Source organism: Grampus griseus (assembly GCF_964374135.1).
Source record: "Grampus griseus genome assembly, chromosome: 11".
Lineage (NCBI taxonomy): Eukaryota > Metazoa > Chordata > Mammalia > Artiodactyla > Delphinidae > Grampus > Grampus griseus.
This window is the reverse complement of record NC_139005.1, coordinates 41,461,900-41,478,929: the sequence shown is the minus strand read 5'-3', so window position 1 is coordinate 41,478,929 and position 17,030 is coordinate 41,461,900. Positions and strand designations below refer to the sequence as shown.

Below are 17,030 nucleotides of genomic sequence, written 5' to 3'. Positions count from 1 at the left end.
GAAATAGACTTACAGACATAGAAAACAAACTTATGGTTACCAAAGGTGGAAGAGGAAGAGGGATAAATTAGGAGTTTGAGATTAAAGTATATACACTACTATACATATAATTGATAACCAACAAGGACCTACTGTAGAGCACAGGGAACTATACTCAATATCTTGTAATAACCTATAATGGAAAAGAATCTAAAAAAGAATATATGTGTATATGTGTGTGTGTATAACTGAGTCACTTTGCTATACACCTGAAACTAACACGAAATTGTAAATCAACTATATTTCAATAAAAAATTTTTTAAAAAACCATCTAAACATGACCTCTCATGTATACTGACGAAGAAACTGAAGCCCAGAGACAGAAACTGAAGCTACTAAACGGCAGAGTCAGGCCAGAATCCTGGCTCCTGACTTCCCCTTTCCCAGAGCCATGTGACCACCATGAGACTGGGGGTCCATTACAAAGTTTTCCAAACTGCCCATCCTGTTAGTGAGATCAGCCTCCCCCCTCCAGTGTAACGTGCTCATTTGTGTCAGCCCCTCCTAGACCGGAAGTCCCGTGAGTTTGTTCACCGCTGTGTCCCAAGCCCTAGGGGAAATGCCTGGTTCGGAGTAAATGCACCGTCATTATTTGTTGAATCAATAAGGAAGACACAGTGGTTGAGAGTCCGCCTGCCGATGCAGGGGACGCGGGTTCGTGCCCCGGTCCGGGAAGATCCCACATGCCGCAGAGCGGCTGGGCCCGTGAGCCATGGCCGCTGAGCCTGCGCGTCCGGAGCCTGTGCTCCGCAACGGGAGAGGCCACAACGGTGAGAGGCCCGCGTACCGCAAAAAAAAAAAATAAATAAATAAATAAAGGAAGTCAGTGTAGATATGGCCAAACCAAATTACTCAGCCCTCAAAGTGCTCATTTGGGCCTAGAAGTTGGATGAGCTGAACCAGTGTGGTCATAACAATGAACAATGATGTGGTTTTGCGCAACAATGTGCTTTGGACTCAGAAGGATTTGGGTTTGAATCCTAGCTCTGCCCTCTACGGGCTGTACATCACTTAACTTCCTTAACCTCAGTTTCCACACCTGTAATAAAGGAATAACAATGCTTACCTCAAAGAATTGTTGTGAGAGTTAAGTGAATCATGCATTGAAAGTACTTGGCTCAGTGTTTGACACATCCTGAGTCTTTACAGTGGCTTTTTATACTAGAGATGCTACATGAGCAATGATGCTGATCCTACCCATAACTCCTTCTAGGAGCGACCCCTATTCACAGCCTCTGCTGCCCATGTGACCTTGACCTTGCACACGGCTGACTGGACCAGGGTAGGGAATTAGTAGGGGTCAACCTCTTCAGTCCGCCTCTTTGTGGGACCTGGGCTTTCCAGGCAGTTGCCGTCTCGTAATGAATGCTCTCTCCCTTTGGCCACTGGAGGAACCAAGGCAATTTAGCTTTGGGAAGCCATTGGCGGAGGGTGACTCAGCACTGCGAGGAAAGGCTCCTCAGCCCTGGATCAGAGTGAGCAGCTCGGCGCTGCTGCCTCGAGGTCCCCAGTGAGCCAATGCCATCAGCACACGAGGGTGCTGGCCCAGTGCAGACTGGATCAGCACAGCGTGTCCACAGAAGTGACGGAGGTGGCAGTGGCAGCAGGGTCTCGCTCAGCAGTGGGCGTGGAGCTTGGATATGAGGTTGTCACCGAGGTCACCGTTTTCATGAGCAGATGTGAGTCGGTTCTGGGGGTTCTGAGAGGGCCTGGAGGTCCTATAATAGCAGCCTTTTGTGTCCTTATGGAACCCCAAATTTTAACCTAGACCCACATAATCCAGGACCCACATAACCCAAAAACCCTGCTCCAGAGCGGTGGGGATTCGAAGTGCTGAGGCCCTGCTCGGCCTCAATAGCAGACAACTACATCCCACTCTCTCTCTTCCCTGCACCGTTTGCTCCTCCACTCGACTCAGACATCTGTTCCCCACCCACTCCTTCATCACCACGCTCCCATCTCTCATCCTCCTCCCGGGCGATGCTGTCTGTCTGCGGCACCCTCCCTATCCCTGTCACGGAGGCATGGGCCCGCCCGTCCATCCTCCCACACCTGCAGGTTCCTGGCCGGCGTCCACCTTGCACCCCTGCAAGCTGGGCACGCCCTGGCTCCTGAGGCAGCGGATTCCTTTCTCGGTTAGCCCTAAGTTCCAAACCTTGAGCCCAAATCGGCCTTCCTAGAAGAGAAGCTGGTTCCAGTTACGTCCTCTGGAGCTCTGTCAAACGAGTTCACTCTTTATGCCTTTTGCTCAGACGTGTGGCATTGGAGTGATGTCCACTCCGCCTGTGTGTCCCCCACATCCGGCTGCTTTTTTCCTTCAATTCTTCTCCCTCATCTGCCCTTCCTCTCCATCACCACTGGCCCCTCTGCTCCAGAGCCCACCACCTCATGCTGGTCCACCCACATTACTTCCCCTCTTCCAAGCCTTCTTCCTCACTGCCACAAGATGAATTTTTCCAAAACGTCAACGAGCATACGTCTCCCTTGAGATAGTGGCTTGGAACCTATAGGAAGGTCCTCCTTAACCTGGCGTTCGAGGTCTTCTTTCCTCTGCCTCCAAGTTCATGTACAATTGCTTTCTGACACAAAACCCTTAAGTGCAGGCAAACCAGTCAAATTCACTGTCATCAAAATATTCCATGAGCATTCTTGCCTCTGGGACCTGACTATATACGGTCTTCTTTCCCTCCTCTCCTTCCTTTTCTCCTGTATCATCTCTGGAGGCCTCCCTGACTACCTGGGCTCTAAAAGGATGCCCTCCTACATCCCACAGAACACACAGTCCTCACCGCTGTGCTCTGTAGGTCCTCTGAGAACTTTTATTCCCCCACCCCCTTCATTGGTAGGCACTCAACACGTGAGTTTTGAGGACAAAGATGAGATCAACCCAGTTGCCAGGACTTCCTGAGTCTCTCCTCCATTTTCTTCAAGTGTTCCGCCTCCTCTGTTTTTCCAGCAGCCTCTGAAGAAGACACAGGAGTCCCTGTGGGGTCTGACCACCGTCAGTACCATGAAACCACAGTTCCCCAGAGCCAAGGTAAGGGGAGGGATGCAGTGGATTATGATGCAACAATTTGGCCACCAACAATGATTTATCTGGGTTCCCCAAACATTGATCCGCCGTTGAGTTCTTCACATTTAACTATGTATCCTAAAGTTCCTCTTCTTGAGAAAATGTTCCCAGTATTGCTCAGAAGTGACCATTTCCCTTGGCCATTCAGAGGACAAAAAAAAAGGAAGGAAGGAAAGAAGGAGGGAGGGAGGGAAGGAAGGAAGAGAAAATCATTGGATACCTGCCATATCATAGGCACTCTTTCTGGAATTTGTGTTTGTTTTCTCAACTTTGCCTGCTGTTTAAAAGTCATGTAACTGGTATGTTCTCTCATTGCACATTTCTATAATAATTTTCTCAGTCTGCCCTTGTCCTTTTCTGTATATATCAGGGCATGTGTTTTAGACGCAGACCCCATAGTTGGAAACCTCGTGAAGCCTGTAGAGAGTGGCAGCTGAGGGCACAGATTCCACACACACGAACATGGGTTCACTCAAGTCTCTGCTATACCAGCTGTGTGGACTTCAATACTGTAATCTCTGTGAGCTTCCCTTTTCCTCAGCTGTAGGAGGAACGGTACCCATTCCATGTATTGTGAGGGTCAGATCATGTACGCGTGATGCATTTAGCCAGGCATGGCACACACACAACAGATGTTGGCCACTCTTGCCAGTGATCCTCTGGTGAGGGCTTCAGCCCTGCATGCTAGGTTATGAGGTGCCCAAGGAAGGCTTTTGAGGGTGATGATAGAACTGTGAAAAGAGGACACGGAGGCCCTTCTGACTCAAAATTAGAGCTAGAATCACATAGCCCAAAGTTACTAGAAAACTTACCACTACTTTGAGCAGTCAAGGTCTGGGCATCTTCTCTTTACCCACTGTGCCTATTAGGGAAATCAGGTGATAGTTTATTTCGTAATTTCTGAGAGTGCCGAGGGGCTCTGGGGACTCTGGTAAGAGTAGAGAAATGGCCATTACCCTTTAGGGCTTGGGAAGCCCCTGGTCAACCCGTCTCTCCCCTCTGCACCTAGTGAGTATACCCCAAAGGTCACTGGCTGAATGAGGAACAGATGATCTTACACTGGGCTGGCGCCCTACAGCCCCAGATGGAAGCTGAGCTGGGGAGCACGGCTGAGACCAGGCAGCCTCCTTCCTGAGTTAATACCTATAAACCACACAGACACCGCGACCCCTTTCCCCTAGACTCCAGGGCGTCCACTCCACCACACAGCTGCGAGACCGAGGACTGGGAAGGCAGGAGAGGGGTGGACCTGCTTCTAAAGGAGGCACAGAGGGCGCGCAGGGAGGGGCCGGCCTTACGTGCTTAATTAATTTAGTCTTTGCCATACACCTGTAAAGTAGGCGGTATTATTACTCCCGTTTTGCAGGGAAGAAACTGAGGCACAAGTGAAGCGCGTTGCCCCAGGTCACACAGCTGTGAGGGCAGAGCGGGACTGGAAGGCAGGCAGGCTTGTTCCTGGCTTCTTGTCATTTACCTGCCACTTGCTGGGAGCCTCAATCACACCCCCTTAGCCTCGTGACAGGGAAGCTCTGCACTTCCCTCCACTTGTGAGCGCTGACATCCACCAGACAGGTGAGATTGTGCGGGGGGGGGGGGGGGCGGTGTTCTGCTAGCGACCTTTGGGGGCAATGGTTGAAGGAAGGAGCAGTGGAATACTTGCTCATTTTTCTTGCAAGAATGTACCTGTGAGCCCCAGTAATTAAACACAACCAAGAGGTAAAAGAGGTGAACTTGTGACCAGGTCTGTAACCCAGGGATCAGCCTTGGACATCACTAAGATAACTAGGCACGTCAATTACTCTGTCTCCCTGGCCCTTGTCTCCTTCTAAGAGAAATTGACAAGCCACAGCCCTTGCTGAAGGAACATCCCTCAACTGCCATATTTTTTACTGCTTGACCCTAATTCTCCCCCAGTTGACCCAGGGGTGGTCCCAGACCCAAAGGCCCCTGATTCATAGGCTGGTCAGGGACCTATAATGTGGCTAAGAAATGATGATCAGAGACCAATCACAGTCTCAATCTTGGGAATCTGATTCTGGAAATACAGAGATGGTGAAAGCTGTGAGCCATAGGGATTGAAGCTCAAAGAATCTGGAGATGGTTAAGGCTGTGACAGGTTAGGCAGAGAGACACTGACGTTGCAGAAGGGTTGTAAGGTAGAAGAACATATACAGTGGCGGGTGAGAATAAGCTGGTTTGAAGTGAAGCAGATACAGGCGAGCTGTCAGGCCAAGTTGAAGGTGAAGCGTAATAGCAGTTGACGTTCAACCCTGCCTGCACGTAAGGATCATCTGCAGAGAAGTTTTTTTTTTTTTTTTTTTTGCGGTACGCGGTCCTCTCACTGCTGTGGCCTCTCCCGTTGCGGAGCACAGGCTCCGGACGCGCAGGCTCAGTGGCCATGGCTCACGGGCCCAGCCGCTCCGCGGCACGCGGGATCCTCCCGGACCGGGGCACGAACCTGCGTCCCCTGCATCGGCAGGCGGACCCTCAACCACTGCGCCACCAGGGAAGCCCTGGAGAGAATTTAACAAACGCCAGTGCCCGCACTTATCCCCAGAGAGTCTATGTAATTGGTGTGGAGTGGGGGCCGGGCATTAGTAGGTTAAAAATCTCCTCAGGTGACTCTCAGGTAGAGGCAGGTGGAGAACCACTGACCTGCGGGGAGGCTCCCTGGCCTCCTGAGGCTCCTTGTTGCTGCTGCGGCCTGGCTCCAGCTCTGCAGGAGGCCCCGTGGTTCAGATTCTCCTGGATCCTTTAGCAGAGCCTTTTGGATATTGAATCGCTTATAGCTCCTGCCTTATTCCTTGCTGACAGAATCCTAATTTTGTACAAGTATTGGAGCAGCAATATGGTCAAGGAAGATGGGCCCAACCCCAGAGGACGAAGACAATTGGTCCTAGCCAAACAGGACAATCCCATCCCCTTCTCCCATCTTAGAGATGAGTATGTGACCCAGTTCTGACCAATGACATGTTGCGGGGGGAGCCCCTCTGGGAAAGGTTTTCCCCTTTAAAAAGAGAGGGAGAAGCTAGAGAAATGCCCCTTTAGCCTCTCTTGTATTGGGGAGTTATGCTGCCTGATGTGATGCCTGGAGCTCCTGGAGCCATCTTGTGACTATGAGGGGAAACCCAAGACACCTGCAGAGAACCTGACCAGAGCCTGATGTGACTGCTGCTATTAACCACCCAGGAACCACCCACCCCCAGACTTCTTGTTACTTACTCTATGCTCACTGTGTGCCAGGTGCCGTCCTAAGTGCTTTTCATGTCTGAATGCCGGAGTCCCCAACCCCTGGGCCGCAGACCGGCAACAGTCCGTGGCCTGTTGGGAAGCGGGCCACACAGCAGGAGGTGAACGGCGGGCGAGCGAGCGAAGCTTCCTCTGCCGCTGCCCGTGGCTCGCACTGCCGCCTGAGCCACACCCCGCCGACCGCCTGTCCGTGGAAAAACTGTCGTCCGTGAAACCGGTTCCTGGTGCCAAAAAGGTTGGGGGCCGCTGTCTCAGTGGATGAAAGCTGGCTCCATTCCCTCACCTTCCCATACACCACCCACTACCCAATGCAATATGAGCATGTCTCTGTGAGACGGAGTGACCTAACATGTATATAGCCAAAGAGAACGAAAGGCCTCAAAGCTGGCTCATCCGCTGTCCACAGCCCACTTGCCCTGGCTCTCCTTACTGCAAGGTCCACACTGGGCTGGTGTTCAGGATGCTCCCAGCGGACGCCCTCCTAGCCACATTCCACAAAGCTGGCTGATTGGCTCTCCCCCCACCCTTGCCTTTCACCCCCTCACTCACCTCTCTACTCTTACGGCATTGCTTCCCTCATTTCCTTTTCTCCATCCCTCCAGTGACTGGATTTGAGAGGAAGAGAAATGGAGCACCCCTGCCCCACCCCCCGCCCCAAACCAAAACTATGTGGAATGACAGTAGATTTTTAAAATCTGGATTTCTGTGCAGTGGTTGAGTCCTTAAACATTAGCAATTGGTCTCATCAGCCTGGTTGTATCTCCAAAGTGGGCGTTCTTTTCATGCTGTCCTGTCCCCTCACCCAAACATAAATCGAAGTGGTCCCCAAAGAAAGGGCCCTCTAGCCTCTTCCATGACTCTGCCTAGGGACTGCTCAGGGTCTGCACCCAGAGGTGTACAGGCCCCTCTTCAGGCCCGCTCAGCAGACCCCACGCATTCCCCCACCGTCATAACTCTCCTTCCCAAGTTTGGAAGGTGGTCACCTCGCCTCAGCCCCGCGGTTCGAGCTCAAAGAACACCACAGGTGTGAACAGTTACACAGACTTTATTTTTCACCCATTGAGCACAGGAAGGTCTGGGCAGGCAGAGGCGTCACCATCACCTCCCCTGGTTCACAGACACAGGCCGTGAGACTCGGTGGTGAGGGACAGGGGTCCCACCCCTCCCGCAGATCGCTATGGAATTATCACGGCAAGGCGTTTGTTCTCAGTCCTATTTACACCAGGGAGTGTGGAGAGGGTACATTTCTTACACCAAAAATATATACTTTGGAATCTCTAAAACAAAAATATCTCTATCTCTACAGGAGACCTACTAGAAAGAACACAGAAAACGAGGGAAATGTACCAGCACCTCAAGCCGTCCCCTTCCGTGGGAAGGTCGCTCTGCTCTCCACCTGACACCATGTGCTTGGGAGGGCAGCCGTATCTAACCAATCAGACAGACAGACACAGATCAACGAGGGGGAGGCTTATCGTCTTGGAGGAGTGAATATGGGAGAGAGGCATGGGGAGGAGGATTTTGGCCTCTTTTGCAAAAGGAGTTAATTGCATATTCAGTTTGGTACTTCTGTTTCCAACATTATTGCACATGTGAAAAACCTGCATGTTGGAGTCAACTGCAAACCTGCTAAGAGAACCCAAGCTCTGCTGATTTCTGCTGGGCTCGGAAAAGGGCTGTGAGTGGGCTCGCTCTCTCTCAGAAATATTAATGCCATCAGCTAGAAGAAAACTTCTGTATTCTCCAATGCTGAAAGTGGGTTAAAGAAAATGCTATTCTTTTTCCTTCCAGAAGGATCAGAAACCATTCCATTCCCTTTGAGCACAGAATCTTCTAAAAGAATTATGCTTAATGGATGAATCATGCCACTTTCTGAATTTTCCTCTTGAAAAGATTCACGTGACACTCCTTTCCTCTTTCCAAGCTTCAGGCAATCATATAGTTACTTCACACCTCTTTCGGTGGTGAAAATCAGCCTCCTTTCCGATAAAGAAATGTGAGCTGAGTCAACTACCCATTCTCTGTAATTAATGCAAGACCCCAAGGGCACCAAGAATTATAAAGAGTAGATTCGGGCTTCCCTGGTGGCGCAGTGGTTGAGTCCGCCTGCCGATACAGGGGACACGGGTTCGTGCCCCAGTCCGGGAGGATCCCGCACGCTGCGGAGCAGCTGGACCCGTGAGCCATGGCCGCTGAGCCTACGCGTCCGGAGCCTGTGCTCCGCAACGGGAGAGGCCACAACAGTGAGAGGCCCGCGTACCGCAGCAAAAAAAAAAAAAGAGTAGATTTGGCAGAAAAATCCCTTCTATTTGGTTTTGGAATGTCTTTTTCTATTTACACCGAAATATGGATGGCCCTGAGGGCTTGAGAATCCTTAGTCCCTCACCCTAAATAAGGCAAATAACCGTAAGTCTCACCTTTTTGAGAAGCCCCAGAACCGTCCAGCCTCCTCCCCCTCTCACCAGCCCTAACTGGCCGTGGTGGTTAGGACCTCTGACCAAGAACTTCCTCCCTCCAAGGAAAACTTGACAGACTGAGGAAAAGGCAGAAAGGACGGGAAGGAGTATGTGAAAAAGCTGAGTCAGTACAAGGGGGAAGAGCTTAGACGCTGTCTCATTTGGCCAGTCAGGGCCGACAGGAAGGATTTCTACCTTAGGAGTCCTGGCAGCTACAACTAAAAGAAAGTCAAGAAGCCTGAGAACATCCGATGCATGTTGAATGTCCTGCCAGGATATGGCTTGGGAACCTGAGAAGTCTGAGGAAGGTGTAAGAAGGTGGCACTAACTCTCCAGCAAAAGAAGACACTTAGAGAAGCTGATTAAGTAGCAGAGAGAACATACTTAATAGCATGTCTGACGCTGGTTAAAATGAAAGCCACGGGCCCTGGGCTCAAGCCTTCTCCTATGCATCAGGAAAATGTGGAGACTCCAAACGTGGACACTGAAGTTGACAGAGAAGCTGCAGGGAGAATTACTGATTCCTCTATTAAGAGAGAAGACTAGAGCACTGAGTAGGTAGAAAATAAAGTCGAACTGGGAATTGTGTTTTTTTGAATGACCGGAAACCAGATTCCCCAAACCAGAGACCTCTGAAGGTCTGACCTCTTGTCAGCCTGATATGTCAACAAAACCTAAGACTTAGCATATGCCAGATTTTTATCAAACATTTATGACTAATTTAAAAGCCAGACACATCTCAGACAAATAGAAATAGCAACTATTTATAACATCTTTTGAAAATATATGGTTCTCTACCCCAAAGGCAAATTTACACCAACAAGGAGAGGGGGATAGGAGCTGTGTGCAGTAAAGACCAGCTCTCTTGACAATCCCATTATCAGAAGTTTGAAATCATATACAGCTACAAAGAACTAGCCTGCATTTCCTGCAACCAGACGTGTTGAGCAATTTCACAGCATATTTCTGCTGGCCTTCACCTCCTATCTAAACCAACCCCCTCTGTAAGTCATGGGCTAGGACGTAACCCACCCACTTAGTGATGCCAGTTCTTCTGTTTAGAAGCAAGAGTCCACTCACCATCATTTTCTTAAATCTCCGGCCTCCCTCCCTTCCTCCTGTACACTGCTAGCCTATCAGGCATTGCCCTGCCAACACTCAAACGACTCCTGAATTTACCCTTGTCAGAAAAGAGGTGGACTACTTCTCTGGCCCAAGCAAGCCTGGGCATGGGAATTACCTAACTACCTGCTTTCTACCCCTAAATCAGTTTCTCATTAATGTTGAGCTTAAACACCTTTTTCTAAGACTAATCTACCTGTATTTGCCCTCAGGCAATTCTGTCAGAATAGAGAGGGGAAGCGCTAGAAGGGAGAATGACCATATTCTTTTGATGTCCCCACAGCTCAGGTGCACGAGGTTGTTTAGCAGCAGCAATGAAATCTCATGGATACACTCTCACTTGTTGGTAGACACACGTGCATACACACACAGGTACATACACGTGGCTGATGCTCCACCACCAGTCCCAGTCTCCTACCCTAAACACCCCCCCCCCCCACTTGACTCTGCAACCCATAGTCACCAGCCACTGAGCAGGGAAGCAGCCAGGACTGGGGCTGAGGGATGGGTGGGACTCGGGAAAGATAAGAGAGGAAGAGTAGGGAATGGTTCCTACCACTGAGATGTAGCACAAACGAGGCTGGCTGTTGTTTGAAGAAAATCTAATAGCCTAAAAAGACTGGCACAGCCTTCCAAAGTAGCTAACGTTCCGAAGGCGCGGTAAGCTGGGAGGGTCTGGCTCAGGAAGCGTACTACACAGAGTTAACAAAGACCGGCTCCCCACTCTCGGGAAGCCTGCCAGCACAGGGCATCACAAGACGTCAGTGTGAGTAGAGAGGTTTTTCTGAGTGACTCTGCCACGTAGTTCTGTTGCATGATGGACTCTTCCCTGCCGTATTCCTCATCGCCACGCCAAGGCCAGGGGAACAGGTGAAGCGGTCACCACCCTCCCTATAGACAAGTGGCAGGAAAAGATGGGCGGGGCAAGATGGGGGAAGAAAAGCGGCGGGGGGCGGAGTGTGTGTGTGTGGATGTCCTCAGGGAACAGAGAAGATGAAAAAGGAGGCATAAAGCTCACGGAAGCAGAGAGGGACAGGGAAAGTCAGCAAGAAAGCTTTTCCCAATGACAGGTTGCCTTATGATTTTTCTAAATTAGGTAGGTAGATGGGTACAATATTACATTTGTCCTAACGTGACAAAATGTGAAGCTTTGGCTCTCAAAGATTTTAATGCCCATATAGTTCAAAGAAGCATGCCTGTTCCTGTCTGCAGCATATGAAAGGATGCCGAGGCTGCCCCTGAAACAGCCTTGTGAGTAGAAATCAGACAAGCCAGGAACAATACCCACAATTCAAAGGAATGTCATTTTAAGAGTTGAAAGCCCGGTGACGTTCAGCCAATAGGCACTGGCATGGCCATACATACTGCTTGTTTACAGCAGGCATCCGTTCTGAGTGGTTGGTGCCCATTCTGTACCAGTTGTTAAGTATTTTGAAAATCATCTGTGTATTAAAAGGACTGACTCTAAGAGATAGGGAAATAGGAAAAAGGCAGGATTCCTTCAGTATCAAAGGTCCTTAGAGTAAGACTACCTGAATATATTTATGAGTCTACGGAATGCAAAATTCAATAAAGTTACGTAGCCAACTCTTCACCTATGAAAGGAGAGCACACCGACGGACGGTCCCACCGTACAAATATTTTCCAGGAGGGAAACTGAACTGATCAGATCCCCTGGGTACCGACATGCTTGCTAGTCACATTCTGTGCACAAAGGAAGGGAAAGTCTATACACAATGGAGCCCAAACCCTCGATATTCATTGCAAAAGAGAAGAGGAGACAGAAACCATAAATATAGTTTTAAACTAAATACCAAAATTAATTTCACCACTTACAGTTCATTTCCCAATGTGGCTTTTTACATCTGAAAGTCAGAACATCTGTCAACAAAAAAAATCCAGGATGATGAAGGTGGTCTGGTCCATTGAGTTGGTGATGGTTTGCTACTAAGGCAGCTAAGGAGACATTACGTAAGCACTTGGATCTCTCCAGGAATGGAATCAGAGTGTGTCCTCAAGAGACAGCAGCAGGACATGGATGTTTCCACAACATGGCCAATTAAGAACACCTTATCTCCTTTTCTACTCACAAACGACTACAGTCAAACCTTTCCCAGATATCTAGAAAGCAGACACTATGACAAATCTTCAGGCTAGGAAGTCCTTCCTGGTGTCTAAACTAATTCCTTCTGTAGCCACTGAAGCTTGTTCTCTTACCCTATCAGTGGAGTTAGGAGAAGCTGTTCATCCTCACTCGCCATCACTGATTTTCCCCCAGGCCTTTTCCTGTCTGAGCTAAGCAACTTCAATGTCCCCCTTGGCCCTTTCATCATCCAAGGTTCTTGCTGAGTTATGCAGACTGCTGCTAGGGAGCGATGAAGACGCACCAGGCCAGAGGCATCTTCTGGCTGTGGTGGTGAGCACTGCCAAGGCCCAGGGCTGACCCTCCTACGAGCAGACCCTCCTGGTGGCCTCTGGGTCTCGCCAGCATCCCCCAGAGCAGGCAACCAGACCAAGGCCCGGGGCTGCCCAGGAGCCCGCGGCCACTATGGGACTGGAGGGGCTTCCTTTTCCTCTCTGCTCTCCTCCTACATCCTCACCCTGTCCTTGAGCAAGAGGGACCTCACCGAGGAAATCCTCAGTGGCAGAATGGATCCGTACGGCTCAGCAGGCCAGCAGAGGGTTTCGGAGGAGATGTCTGGCAAATGGGAAGCTGGGTCTTCGGCGGTGGCAGTTCTGAAGAGAAAGAGAAGGAAGAGGAGAAGTACCAACGGGAGGTGGTCTTCTGCTTCCACACTCATACCAGGCGGTGCCCTCCGACGCACACCACCAATAACTGAATGCTCGCGTGGCTTCGACAGGACCAAGGACAGGGCCAGACTTGGGCTCGCTTCTTCTCTGAGACACTCGTCATCTTCTCTGTAACCAGAACTTCCCTGTGGCACCTCACGGCCCACATCCTCCATCCCAGCAAAGACTTTTAGTTGAAGAGACTGAATAAAAGTGTTACAATTAGACGAAAAGGGAACACATGATTCATTCCTGATTTTAACACAATACTTTGAAGATGTCAACACAATTTCGATCTGGCTGTATTTTAAGTTCATTTACAAGGAGACTAGTTCTCAACTAAAAATAACCGTGTGCGTTATACATTTCGACAGCTGCCTGGATTTTCCTCTGAAGGAAACAAGATTCTATATTTCACTCACATTCAGTACAGATTTCTTTTAACCCATTTGATGAAATAGCCCATCACTACCACCCACTGGTGGCTGTGGCTTTCCAAAGCACATCAGTTTCTCCTCAGAGCAGCCTTATGAGTGAGACAGTTATTATTACCCCCATTTCACAACTGAATAAACCGAGTACCAGAAACAGTGGTCTGCCAGGTTACACATGGAACTAACAGCTACGCCAAGTCTCCTAACCTACCCTACTGCTTTTTTTTTTTTTTTTTTTTTAACTAGAAAAGTTGCCTTTAATAAGACCTAAGATTTTACTTTCGGTTATCTGATGACTTAGTGTTTGGACCAAATTATTCATGTAATTTGAGTACACAGCCTACTTCAATGTAAGCAAAAATGCCTCAAGTCTTTCCATTTTTTTCATTAACCAGATTAAAAATTGATCTATGCTACTGACAAACAATACTCAGAATTTAGTTTCCAAAATAAGAAAACGGTTACAATTTAATATTTCAAAATCTTTCCTTGACAATTATTCTCATTACGGAATAAGTTAAATAGGTTAAAGTCTGTATCAATACTATCAACACTACCCAAATATTTTAAGGATTTTCCAGTTTGTGTGGCCGCAAGAACCAAAGAGATGCTCTACAGATTTTGAAATGGGAACTAGAAGGAGGATTAAGGGAACAAAACAGATAAAGCAAATTTACATTCCAAAATAATTCCATCCTGACTTTGGGCCTGGGTAAATGGGCAGCTCAAACCAGCATATCTGCTCAAATAGTTAGAAAACATTTTTCCTTTTCTTAGGTTTATAGCTATTCTGTGGGGTTAGCAACAATGTTAGATGTGCTATTCATGGATAAATTCAACTTTACAACTAAAACATATTTTACTTTCAACATGATTGCTAGTTTTAAAAGTCAGAAATAAAAATCGGCAATTATACCTCTTTTCCTTTGTGTTTCCAGAGTTCATACTGAGAGCTTTCCAGACTGTGGTTTTAGGCATTTCATCAGATATATTAATCTCAGAGGGGTCACATCTGAAATCAATGCTTAGGACAGTCAATGTCAGACATACAAATAAGGTCTACATCTCAGTCTATGATACCCACTACCCACCAGAAGGGAAAAGATGAGGCGTGAGGGAGCTTGTCTCACAGCTCTCGGGAGCACTGGGAACCAGATGGTCGGAATGTCGAGAAGCAAGGTGGCCCGTGAGTCAGAGCTGAGGCCTGGGCCGGGGTGCCGGCTAGCGGCCAGCCCTGCCCCCCCAGTTCTGCTCTCCTTTGAAGGGCCCCTCTGGGGATGCTGGTGACAGCGCTATGAGGCCAGAAGTGGCAGCATGAGGAGCTACCACTTAGTGAGCGCTTGCTGTGTGCCAGGCATGGAGCTAAGCACTCTGTTTATTTTCTCATTTACGTGGCCAGATCTTTTCCATTTGTAGTTTACAAAGGACTGTTACAATATATTATCTTAACTCTCACAGTATCAGAGATTATTAACATCCTCATTTTTAATGTGTAGAAACCAAAGCTCATAGGGTTAAGAGACTGTCCAAGGTCAGACGTCAGTAAGTGGAGAATCAAGACCTTGAATCCAGTCCTTGGTCTCCTAGACCCACCCCCCCCACCGCCCCCGCCAGTACTCTAAACTTTTCCACATGCCAGACTCTCCTTCTAAAAGGCCAAGAGGGGAGGCAGCATCTGCTAGAGAAGGAACATGATTCCTGTTTTGCCGTAGAGAATGCAAAGCCTATGGCTCCTTCCCTGACAACTTATAGAAAGTTTCTTAAAGATCAAAGATTCCATTTCTTTGGGGTAAGTTAAAAAAAAATTGAACTCATAGCAACGGAGAGGAGAATGGTGGCTACCAGAGGCTGGGGGGTGGGAGAAAAGGGGAGCTATTGATCAAAGGGTACAAACTTTCAGTTATGAGTAAGTTCTGCAGACAATGTAAGGCATGGTGACTATAGTTAATAATAATGTATTGTACACTTGAAATTTGCTAAGAAAGTAGATCTCAAGTGTTCTCACTACACACAAAAAAGAATGGTAAGTATAGTAAGTGATGGGTATGTTGTTAGTTTAATTGTAGTAATCATTTTACATATATATATATATATATATAATGTTGCACACCTTAAATATATACTATTTTTAGTTGTCATAAATAACTAAATAACCAAAGAAAAGACTTTCCTCATCTCCCCCTCAGTATAAACCACAATCAATTCAGTAACTCAGCAGTAAGTCATCTAGCATCTAGATAACCCAGATCCCCTCTCTCTTCCTCTTCTGTACCCTCTCCACCTCTGAGCTTCTTTCAGCTTCTGTGTTCCTCTTCCAAAGCGGAAACAAAACACCAGGAATGAAACCGCAAATGGACCAGTTTAGCTTCCTGTGATTTGTGGTGAGCAACAGATTTAATACATGAAAGGGCTAAGATCGCTGGCAGAAGTAAGGAATTTGGGGAATCCCAGTTCGGTTCCCCCTTGGCTCCCAGGACTGCAGCCGCCATGAGCCAAGCTGGAAGGGGCTGTCTCTGCCCAGCCCCCAACGGCTTGCCTAAGCATGGGAATTTCATGCCCACCAGGCTGAGAAGCAAAGACTACATCCTGTTCACCTTTGGAAGGTGGCAGAGAGAGACAGAAGGACCACTGGTTTGGGGAACGCATGGGCTCCCGTAGCTCTGTCCTCCTGTGATTCCCAGCACCTGGCATAGTGCCCAATGCATGGCAGGCCCTCAGAAAACCGGGAAAGGAAAGGTGTTTTCACAGGCTGGAACCGGGAGGCTAAATGTTTAGCTGTTTATACCAGCAGCTGCATTTGTGACACAGCCCCCATCACAGAGCCAGAACATTTATGCAACCACCAAAACAGTCAACTCCTTGGGGCTGGGGGAGTTTTACCTGAAACTGTTGTTCTTTCCAGGACTACTTAGTAACTTCCTGCTCTCTAAGGGGAACTTGTCTCCCCCCATTTCTAACATTTTCTCAGCCTCCTGCAAGAAAAGGAGACATTACTTTATCTTGGATCAAATGAAACCAATAGTCTACACCAGCCCATTTTTCAATCACCATAATTTCTACCTGATTTTCTCTCCATTTATTATAAGTAAGTATAATTATGTTCTTTCATAGATCTGACTCACCACAAAAAGAGAGACAACCCAATATCTGTACCTATGGAATAGTATTTTAAAAAAAAAAAGAACCTGAATCTGAGTAAACCTTTAGATACAACCACCAATTTACTGGAAACATAGGAGACAGAGAACATGTTAAATGATACCAAAAGTTATATTTAGTAAAATCTAAATGGCAGGAAATCTTGTATGTCAAAGACAAAAAAGGCAGGAGGGGGGGCTTCCCTGGTGGCGCAGTGGTTGAGAGTCCGCCTGCCGATGCAGAGGACACGGGTTCGTGCCCCGGTCCGGGACGATCCCACACGCCGCAGAGTGGCTGGACCTGTGAGCCATGGCCACTGAGCCTGCGCGTCTGGAGCCTGTGCTCCGCAGCGGGAGAGGCCACAACAGTGAGAGGCCCGCGCACCGCAAAAAAAAAAAAAAAAAGACAGGAGGGGAACCCCAAAAGAAATTTTTTAAATATATCAACCAATTGCAATATATGAACCTTACTGGATCCTGATTCAAACGGATGCTTAAAAATAATAATAAGGCAATTAGGGAACGATGAATACTGACTGTTCTTTCTACCTTTGTGTATATTTAAAATGTTCCACAATAGAATACACATACACACACACACACACACACACACACACACAATGGAATACTATTCAGCCATTAAAAAAGAAGAAAATCCTGCCATTTACAACAACATGAATGAAATCTGAGGGCACTATGCTAAGTGAAATAAGTCAGAGAGAGAAGGACA

General features: G+C 48.1%; 1 protein-coding gene across 1 annotated transcript in view; it reads right to left on the bottom strand.

Moving 5' to 3' along the window:
* Positions 1–5,108: 5,108 nt before the first annotated feature.
* SLC4A8 (solute carrier family 4 member 8) overlaps positions 5,109–17,030 on the bottom strand; it is a gene marked incomplete at its 3' end in the record, with an annotated part of 84,750 nt that continues 72,828 nt past the window's right edge. The window contains exons 23-26 of the mRNA XM_082666158.1: positions 16,044–16,135; positions 14,080–14,175; positions 12,540–12,675; positions 5,109–5,147 (exon numbers count right to left, since the gene is read on the bottom strand). Coding sequence (XP_082522284.1) covers positions 5,109–5,147; positions 12,540–12,675; positions 14,080–14,175; positions 16,044–16,135 — 363 coding nt within the window. The remainder of the gene's footprint in view (positions 5,148–12,539; positions 12,676–14,079; positions 14,176–16,043; positions 16,136–17,030) is intronic.